Below are 10037 nucleotides of genomic sequence, written 5' to 3'. Positions count from 1 at the left end.
AAATGGCACTGACTTCAACAGGTGAAGTTTAAATTGTATTTTATTGGCAGTTTCACAGAAACAGAGAAAAAACCCATCAAATGTCGTAGGGCAAACATTTTAACAAGGCTAGCGTTTTCACAACATTTTTGTCCCCTTTTTTATTTGCAGCAAAATTTGAAATTCGGTGCTGGCCTTTTGGAAACTTATAAAACATTTCAACATTTAAAAAGATGGCCATCAGCTCTGGTTAAAACAAACAGAATCTACCGGGGAAGCTTTGGCACTGAGTTACAAAATAACACCAGGGCTCTGTAGTCCGAAAACTGTGGAGAAAAGCCTAAAAATTGAACCTCTAAAGGTTTGAAAACAGTAAAGCAAAGAAAAAGAAGCTCCCATTTATTAGTTTTGCAATGGTGTGATTTGTAAGTATAGTTCATGATTTGGGGGCCTTACTCATCGTTTTTTAAGCTGGCGACTCTCAAACTAGGCCAACAATGATTGTAACTGATGTGTGCCAGGATGGCCAGCGAGAGCGTGAGTAGTTTTGTTCGGTGTTCGTACAGCATCTGTTGCAACGAGGTCCTGGGCCGCATTTGGGGCTGCTCGGTGCTAGACATTATTAATGTTAATAAAAGTAATAAACAATAAATAATCCATCATCCCAGATCCTCAGCACTCGTAGGAGAAATGGGACCCTTGGAGCGGGAGCTAATGCCACTGACTAAAATCGTCTGAAAAGAGGAAGGGGTCTCCCTGAGCGTATCAGCTTTGGTAAAACGTAAGAATGGCCATACTGGGTCAGACCAATGGTCCATCTGGCCCAGGATTCTGTCTTCCAACAGTGGCCAGTGCTGGTATTTAAAGTCCCCTCAGGGACCTGACTCCATTTTTATTTATTTGGCTGGGTCTGGGTCCTCTTGAGAGCTCGCCCCCTCTCCCCCCACACGCACACTTTAAGCACTGATCTCAGCTAGGAGAGCCCAGGAACGCAGCGCATTTCTCACTGATGATGCAGAGTCAGAGATCAGAGCTCAATTGCACAGCAGGAAAAGAGGATCCCTGCCCAGGGGTGCTCGAACAAGGGGTGCCTGGGGGAGCAGCCGCACCCCCTGGCTTGAAGCGGCTTCCTTCATATACAGGGATTACCGTTTTGTTCAATGGCTTTCAGGGCCCCCAATATAAAAATGACTGAACCAAGGCCCCTGCCCCTGCCCCAACCCGCTCTGATCTGTGCACACTTCCATGGCGCAGGAGGACATTGGGCGGGCCTGCATTTAACCCTGGGCGCCCTGGTGGGGACCCAGAGGGATGGGCTGCCCCATCTAGGGCCCACAGGCGAGCTCGGGAACCGAGCAGCCGCCTGATGAGCCCCCACCAAGCAGCAGCCGAGGAGGGGAGGATGAGCTGTTGCCACTAGAGGACAGCCAGGGGCTGATGATGTTCAATGTTTTCAAGGAGGGGAAACCGGTTCCTCCTGCTGCCTGTTTAATAGCTAGTGCTTCCTCTTCCGCCGGGAGCCCGGGCTGAGCCGCTGCTGCTCCCCGGCGGGGTCTGTGCCGGGCAGAGACCTGCCCTGAGCCCCTCTGTGCCCAGCCGAGCTGCGACCTGGAACCAGCCCCGGCTCCGCCGACCCCAGCTCCCGAGCCGGAGGCTGCAGGTGAGGGGAGCCCCGGGGAACGGGCCGGGGCCGGGCAGGAAAGTGACTCTGCCCCCACGGCCCCTCCTCGCCCCATCTCTGCTCCCGGGGCTCTGCGGGTCCCGGAGCTGCTGCCCCCCCGGACACAGCCGGGCTCTGCTGCCCTTAGCGCCTGCAGGGGCCGAGCCAGCCCCGGGAAGGGGCCAGGGAGCGAGTCTCCCGGCCGGAGGGGAGGAGGGGGCAGGAGGAGGCAGGGGGAGGCTGGCGGGGGCAGAGGGGCGATGAGCGGGGAGGGAGGTTCCCGGCTCCCGGCCCTGCCCAGCCCCAGTCACTGCAGCCCCGGGGCAGATTGACTGTCCGGGCCCAGGTGAGGAGCGGAGCGAGGAGAAGCCGGTTCCTGCCCCTGCCTGGTCCCCGCGCTGCTGGGAACGAGCTGTCCCGGGGCGGTGCCGGGGGATCCCGCAGAGCCGCCCCTGGGATTCTGCCCTTTTCCTGCCCTGGGGTCAGAGACTCTGGGGCTGCGGGGTTAACAATGTCTTGGTGGATTTAGTCCTGGTCTGTGTGTGGAGGAGATGGCGGGGGGGTCTGTGCTGGAATAAAGTGACCCAGGGTTTTCCCAGCATCCAGCTCCTCTGTCTGCAGGGAAAGGACCTGAGGGAATCGGGGTGTGACATGACCCAAGGCCCCTCCTGAAACCTGCCCACTCCCTGTTCTGAGCGGCAGAATAACATCCACGCCTCGTGGGTGAAGTCTTGGGAAGGGGATGCTGACGGGGGCCCATCCAGGAGCCTGAGCACGGAAGCGGGTAAAGCCGGCTATGACGGACGTGTCCAACATGGAGCTAATATTCCAGCCCCCCACCGCCACCACCACCCACCCCAGCGGCCTAGCACCAGTGTCCCAGTAGCTCTGGGAACGCCCCATCCCAGAAGGGGGATGGCAGATTGTCTGCACCTCACTAGGATGTCTGTGCCTGAGCCTCCAGGCCTGGCTGAGGCTCTGCCAGCTCCACAGCCGGCCAAAGCGATGGGGGTTCTGGGGGTGGCGGTGAAGAGCACTAGCTGCAGCTGCCTCTTCCTCATGGGCGGCAGAAACCCCCCGGGATTGAAGGGGAGGAATGGGTGGGCCAGGCTGAGGGGTTAGGTGGCTGGTGAAGCTGATGAGCGCTCGCCATTCGCAGATCTCCAAGTGCTTCACAAAGAAGGTCAAGATCATTATCCTTCCTTTACAGATGGGGAAACTGAGGCACAGAGCGGAGGAATGACTGGAGCCAGGACTAGAACACTGCTGTCCGGAGTCCTGGGTCCGGGAGCCGTCCGCTGGGCCACGCTGCTTTTCTGAGCGCTCTCGGTTAGGTAGCGCGGGAAGGTGAGGCAGCGGGGCCTGTGAGTGAGCAGGTGGGTTTGGGGCTGGGGCAGCAGGTTCTGAGTGGGGTTCTCTGGCTGTTCTAGGGGCCAGGGACAGTCGAGGAGGTGACTGCGTAACCCACCATGGAGCCATGTGTCCTGCTGGACCCTCACCAGAAGGCCCTGTACAGGGATGTCATGCAAGAGAGCTACGACACCCTGATGTCCCTGGGTAAGCATTCCTGTCCCCTCGAGCGTTTGCACATGGGAGGGTCTCGGAAGCACTGCATAGGGTCTAGGTCCTTTAGATTTCAGGGGAATCAGCCCCACAGTCCCCAGAAGCCAGCCTGAGATTCTCCCCTCTCGAGCCCCTGCTGTTGGACTTCTGGGCAGCAGAGCTGCGGGTCTGATTCACAGGGGACCAGGGGCAAGGAAGAGCCACCAGGACACTCTTGTCTTATGAGAGGAGAGTGGAAGAGCTTGGCTTGTTCAACCTAGCAAGACGCAGGCTGGGGGGGCTGAGATCCGGCGAGGCGGGGAGACCTGCTAACCCTACAGGACACAAGAACAAATGGGGATAAACTGGCCGGGAGTAAACTGAGGCTGGAAATTGGCAGGTCTCCACCCATCAGAGGAGGAAGGTTGGGGAACAGCTATTCTGAAGCTGCAGCTTGAAAGGGATGATCTGATGGGGCCATCTGAGATAGCTGGAGACTCAGTGAGCCAGTCAGTCCCTTCCAGCCCCATGGTCGTGTGTCTCTTGTCAGACACACGCAATCCCTGTCCACGGGGAGGGTCCAATCTCTAGGCGATGGTTAGGTGCTACCCTTGAGTCCCTGGTGTGTGGAGATCCCCTACTGGGGGCACCGCCCGTCCCCTTCACCCCACCAGCTTCCCCACAGTGTCTCTAAGTGATTCCATGCCAGCACGGAAAGGCGCTGGGGTTAAAAACCACGGCTTGTCCTTTCTGATGACCACTGGGGATGTTATTCTTATCTCAACGTCACACTGTTGCCAAGGCCAGTGGTTCAGAAATCCTGACTCGGGCCCCCAGAATCCTGAGCTTGGCTTTAAAATCCTGAGATTAAAAAAATTAAAATGTTGGGCTTATTTTCTTCGCCTTCTGGTTTCTGAGCTGTTAGGGTCATGCTCAGGGTCACATTTTCAAGCTTGTCTCTGCAACTGCCTGTTGCGTTCCTGGCATACACACAAAGAAGGGAGGTAGAAACATAACACACTCTAGCTGGAAGCAACACAACTTGGTTGCTTAGATTCCAGAACTCAAACACACAAGAACCAAAACCAGAGAGAGAGAAAACAGGCTTCTCTCTAAGGCTCAGCGGCAAAGTTCACCCCACCTCGCTGTAGGCTGGATCTTTGCAGATTGACTACTGCTAGAGCCTGGTCACATGCTTCTCTACAGAGCCTGCTAGCCTGCCAGAAGGACCAGAAACCCCCCTGAGAGTTGAAAGCAATACCCTCTCCTGGGCTAGAAATTTACATCTTTAACATATTTTTTTTAAGTGAACACTGAGATTCTTGCACAATCTCATGATTCCAGCAGCTGGGGCTTGAAGTCAAACCTTGAATAGTGCGAGACTCGTGATACGATCACAAGTGCTGGCGACGCAGTAGCTTAGTGGGTGCCTGGGGCTCTGCAGACTCAGCCCTGGCCACAGGGACAGGACTGGGCTGGTCAAAGGAGCCTGTTGGAGTGAGCAACCCTGCTGGCATTCAGTCAGGGAATAGGGAAACCCCAGCTGTGTGGGGCTCATGGGCGTGGGGCTCTGTCCCCCTCTAGTGGCTGGGCTAAATAAATCCACTGGGATAGATGTGGGTTCTCTCCATGTGCATCTTGTCACATTAAGGGGGTGGGGGAACATAGGAGCCCCTTGCAGCCTGGATAGTCTTCCAGGGAGGGGCTGTGGGTTGCAGTGATCACAGCCCCACAGGCAGAGGGGGAGGAAGTGGGGCCGCCGCCTAATGAGTTCTGATCCCCTTTCTCTGGGTCCCCCTTGCAGAATTCCCCTTCCTGAAAGCGGAGGCGATCTCCCGGCTGGAAAAAGGGGGAAAGCCCCGCGTCCCTGGTCGCAGAGGCTCCAAGGAGAGGGAGATCACAACAGTGACTGGCACAGGTGAGGGATCGGCAACGCCGACCTGGCAATAAACAGCTGGGGTCCCACCGAGGCCCCATCAGTGCCCCTGACTCTGCGGCCGCTCACTCAGTCAGGACTGTGCCCAGCGGGTGTCACAGCCTCCTGGCGGGTGTCGCTCACGGCTTCCCACCTGGCCTGACGACACCCAGCAGCGGCACCCTCCCTGCTGAGGGCTCGGATGGGGTGTGGCGGCAGAATTGGTCCCCTCCCCTGCGTGAAAATGTGGGGGATTCAGCCCTTGATTTTCCAATCTCCCCGGCAGCTGTTTTAGTTTGTTTCCCTGCTTTCTGAGGTTCCTTCCGCCCAGCACAGGGAACGGATTCAAGGCAGGAAGTGTGTCTGACTGGATAGAGCACTAGACAGGGACCCAGGAGACCTGGGATGTATTCCTGGCTTGGCCATTGGCCTGCTGGGTGAGCGTGAGCAAGTCAGGCCCCTGCTGTGTGCCTCAGTTTCCCCATCTGGCCAATGGGGGTTTGGTAAAGTGCTTTGAGCCTGAGCCATGGAGGAGCCAGTGGGGGATATTCTCTCTCTGTCCCAGCAGGTGATGGGAAGGTGAGCGAGAACGAAGAGGAAAATCCCCTGCAGGAAGGTGCTGAACCAGCTGAATCGCCGGGGATGCTGCCAGGAGGATCTGCAGGGGCCGTTTCCCAGGGGCTGGCTGGGAAGAGGCTGGGAGGGGCGGGGAGGAGACGGAGCAAACCCACTCCCCAGGGGGCCGGTCTGGAGAAGCTGCAGGACATCACGGCTCACCAGCGGACGCCGGAGGGCCAGAAGCCCTACCGGTGCGAAGACTGCGGCAAGAGCTTCATCTGGAGCTCCCACCTGGAGCGGCACCGGCGAATCCACACGGGCGAGCGGCCCTACGCCTGCCCCGAGTGCGGCGAACGCTTCACCCAGAGCTCCCACCTCCGGCAGCACCAGCTGGCCCATGGCGGCGAGCGCCCCTACAAGTGCGGTGACTGCGGCAAGCGCTTCGGTGACCCATTGGCCCTGGCCGCCCACCGGCGCGGCCACCTGGAGGACAAGCCCTACCGCTGCGCCCAGTGTGGCAAAGGCTTCGCCTGGAGCTCCCATCTGGAGCGGCACCGGCGCATCCACACGGGCGAGCGGCCCTACCGGTGCGGGGACTGCGGGGAGGCCTTTGCCCAGAGCGCCCACCTCACCAAGCATCGCCGGACCCACACCGGCGAGCGCCCCTACCGCTGCCTACACTGCGGGAAGGGCTTCGGGGACAGCTCTGATCTCACGCGGCACAAACGGACCCACACGGCCGGGGGCGGCAGGATGCGCCGATGCCCCGGCCGCAAGCAGAGCCGGGCCACACACGGGAAAGCTCAGCTGGAGGGGAAATGCGGTCGCCGTAGCCAGGGCCCTGGGGAGAGCTCGGTGACACCCCTCCGGGAGCAGGGTTCCCAGGGCTGCCACTGCAGGCTGGGCTCCAAGACCCGGAGAGTCCAGCAGGAGGGGGCGTGCGGCTGCCCAAAAGAGAGCTCGGAGGCGATCCAGTGCCATGAGCAGCCGCAGGATGTGCAGGTCCCAGGACCCCAGCCTGAGCGGAAATCCTACCCCTGCGGGCACTGCGGGAAGATCTTCGCCTGGAGTTCCCACCTGGAGCGGCACCGGCGCATCCACACGGGCGAGCGGCCCTACCGGTGCGGGGAATGCGGGGAGGCCTTTGCCCAGAGCGCCCACCTCACCAAGCACCGCCGGACCCACACCGGGGAGCGCCCCTACCGCTGCCAACACTGCGGGAAGGGCTTCATCGAGAGCTCGGACCTGGCCCGGCACCGGCGCACCCACACCGGGGAGAAGCCCTACAGGTGTGAGCAGTGCGGGAAAGGCTTCAGCGTCCGCTCGGCCCTGGCCAAGCACCGCAGGAGGCATGCGGGGGGCATGCTGTGAGCAGTCACTACTGAGAGCGCGCCCCAGGCTGCCCCCATCCCCTCCTCAGGGAAAGGAGAGAAGAACCCATCACTTCCACTTAACATCACCCCTGTGGGAGAAAACCCCGGGATGGCCAGACCCCTGGGACGGCCCAATGTTCTCACTGGTATACCAGAGATCCCCAGTGCGGCCCGATTTCCCCTCCGCCAGAGACCCCTGGAGCAACCCAATGGTCTCCCCGCCAGAGACCCGGCTCCTGGAGCGGGTCAGAACTCAGAATTTCTGTGCCCTGGTAAATCCCCCAGGCAGCCGACAGGAGCTGCCCAGGAGTGTTGGGTGCAACCTTCCCTGAGCTGTGACGGGCCGTGAGTGACACCCCAGCAGGGTTGAGTTCTCACTGGGAATCAGCTTGACCCGACCCAGAGGGCAGCCCTAGGCCAGATGAGTCCATCCCTGGATCCAGGCCGACCCGCATCACCGAGGCCAGGGGGAGATGAGATTCCTGACCTGCAGCAGGGTCCCGCTCCCCATCCACCACAGTGTCCTGGGTGGGGACAACAGAGACTTAGACACAGACTGCCTCTGTCCAGCTCCCTGCCACACACCGGGGCATAAATACCTCAGCTGGGATCAGAGACGCTGACGCTGCTGGACCCTGTCCCCGGCTGTGAGAGGGGTTCCTGGTAGCTTAGGGGTTAACATCGTCGCACACACAGTGCCACTGTCATGTGGCTCCTTCACTCCAGTTACAGGGATCCCGCTCAGCTCCAATCGATGGTCTCTCTGCCAGGGATTTCTGGGATGGCCTCTCAACCAGAGACCCCCTCCCCGGGGCGACCCAATGGCCTCGCGCCTCTGAAAACCTCACACTGGAAAGCACGCTGCCAGCATGTGCCCTAAAAGTGACTCTGCAAACATGGCCATTTCATCACCCCACAGCGCCCCCCGATCAACTGGGCCCCAAGCAATAAGATCTTTTTTCTCACTGCCAGCCCTGGAATGGGAGAGCTGCACCTGGCTCTTTTCTTCTCACGCCTCATCGCCAGGAATAAAAGGGTTCATGGGGCAAATTCTTGCTTGTGCAGCTCCTGGCGCCCTCACCCTCTGTGACCAGCATGAGATAGAAGGGTACTGTCCTATCCCATGGAACTGAGGGGAGCTGAGACCTGGTCTGCACTTAAAAATTAGATCGACCTAGCTACGTTGCCCGAGGGCCATAGTTAGGTCGACCTGCCCCCCGGTGGCGACACCGCCAGGTCGATGGAAGAGTTTTCCACCCACCTTGCTACCATCTCTCGGAGCAGTGGATTTACTGCATCAATGGAAACCCCGCTTCCGTCAGTGTGCGCTGCAGTGCTCAGCGCCATAGACTGGGTAGACGTGGCCGCAGAGGCCATTTTGTCACAGTTGCCCATGGTGTAATGGGCTCAGATGCATGGCCGGCAGCTGAGAGGCCGCTGCAGGGCAAATGGGAGATAGAGGCAGGGAGCACTGAAGCCCCGGCTCTGGTATGCGCAGGGAGCAGGGCCGTGGGACAAAGGAAAGGAGCCGTTCCTGTGGGGCACGTTCTCAGATTGCAATCACAAGTAAAAATTTGCTACCAGGCGTGAGTGGCCATCGTGAATCTCCTCTCTCTCCACCACCTGTCTGCACGGCTGGGGCTCATTTACACCAAGGTGACTGAGAGGGGAATCCGCCCCAGTGACTCCAGTGGGTTACTCCTGATTAACACCAGGCCAAGCCAGAGGGGAATCACCCCCTTTAAACTTTATTAGAAGAACGTGTAGAGTTAAAAAGGAAGGATCAGGCGCTACGCTGGTTGACCCTAAAAGAAAGTGGTAAATCTCCACCCCCTGGGGGTCGGGCCTCACGTGTTTCAAAGCCAGGCTGGTCCAAATTTTAATTTTTCATTACATTCCAGGAATGAAATGATTTTCATGGAAAATCTTTCATTTTTTTTTAAAGGATGAAAACATCTGAAATTCAGAACATTTTCCTCTCCAATTCAAGGATTTTGTTGTTCAAAGGGTTGTTTGTGTGTGTGTCTTTTTCCACTTTCTCTTGCTTTTTAACTATCCCCTTTTTTTCCCCTCTAGATGAGGAGTGAGAATAAAATGAAAGAAAGTTGTAGGTGGAAAAACCGCTTTGTCTTACTTTTTTCCACTGGAAAATTAAAGAAAATAAAACCAAGAAAACCAAGAAAATGTAGACGCAAAAAAAATGAAAAATTTGGAAAATTTGGAAAAATTTGGAAATTAACCCATCATACAATTTTGGGTTAAAAAAAAAGGGTTTTCTGTTTTGGTCAGAAAGCCATTGATCCTCACAATTTTTTTGAAAAAAACCCTCAACTCTGGTTTTTAAAGGGCTACAAGTGAGGGGGTGAAACTTTCGGAGAGGGTCACCATGACAATTACCCTTCTAGGACCCCAAAGTTAGGTGACATCATCCCTGCCTGATCTCCTGCCTTTGAACAGGAAGGCTAGATTGCTATAAATGCCTATTGGGGATCTTGCCAGCTAGATTTTTATGGTGCATCTGTCAGTGGTGTCTGGGCACGAGAGTGGCGTGCAGAATGGTTAGAGAACTGCCAGATCTACTGTAATTGTGTAATTTCTGGCAATTACATCACCACGGGGACAATAGGGAGCTGGGGGGACGGGAGCCAGGATGAAACTCAGGGGTTGGACAGCAGACCCGGGGTGTGGGATTGGGGGAGATCAGACCTGGGCCTGCGTAGGCAGCAGTAGTGAGACTCTTGTCCGCACTATGGGCCACTACAGAGCGAGGTGTCACTCCAGCCCCATACTCTGCCCAGCCCCACAGCTCCCCTGCCAGGATGGGGCCTGGTGTCAGAGCCGGAGCGGGGCCCATAGGCCAACACCCTGCCTGTCTGCCACCCGCTGGCTCAGAGGGCTTCATCCCCCCACGGGGCCCCCCTTCCCTCCGGCCACGTGAGCTGGGACGGGGGGCATTATGAGGCGAGGCCCCGCTGCCGTGGCAACCGTCTCCACAGCCAGACACGGACCC

At 57.9% G+C, this 10037-nt stretch overlaps 1 protein-coding gene across 1 annotated transcript; it reads left to right on the top strand.

The window, feature by feature from the left end:
- The first annotated feature begins 1501 nt into the window (after positions 1-1501).
- On the top strand, positions 1502-9318 carry LOC137142535 (zinc finger protein 436-like). The gene is made up of 6 exons (XM_067531949.1): positions 1502-1639; positions 2261-2423; positions 2850-2986; positions 3070-3196; positions 4986-5099; positions 5665-9318. The coding sequence occupies exons 4-6, from the start codon at positions 3109-3111 to the stop codon at positions 7023-7025; spliced, it is 1563 nt and encodes a 520-aa protein (XP_067388050.1). The 5' UTR covers positions 1502-1639; positions 2261-2423; positions 2850-2986; positions 3070-3108; the 3' UTR covers positions 7026-9318.
- The last annotated feature ends 719 nt before the right edge of the window (positions 9319-10037 follow it).

This window comes from Emydura macquarii, unplaced genomic scaffold (genome assembly GCF_026122565.2).
Source record: "Emydura macquarii macquarii isolate MOO-44397 ecotype Brisbane River unplaced genomic scaffold, CSIRO-AGI_Emac_v2 contig_3231, whole genome shotgun sequence".
Lineage (NCBI taxonomy): Eukaryota > Metazoa > Chordata > Testudines > Chelidae > Emydura > Emydura macquarii.
The sequence above is the reverse complement of the archived record's forward strand: the minus strand, read 5'-3'. Positions and strand labels throughout refer to the sequence as shown.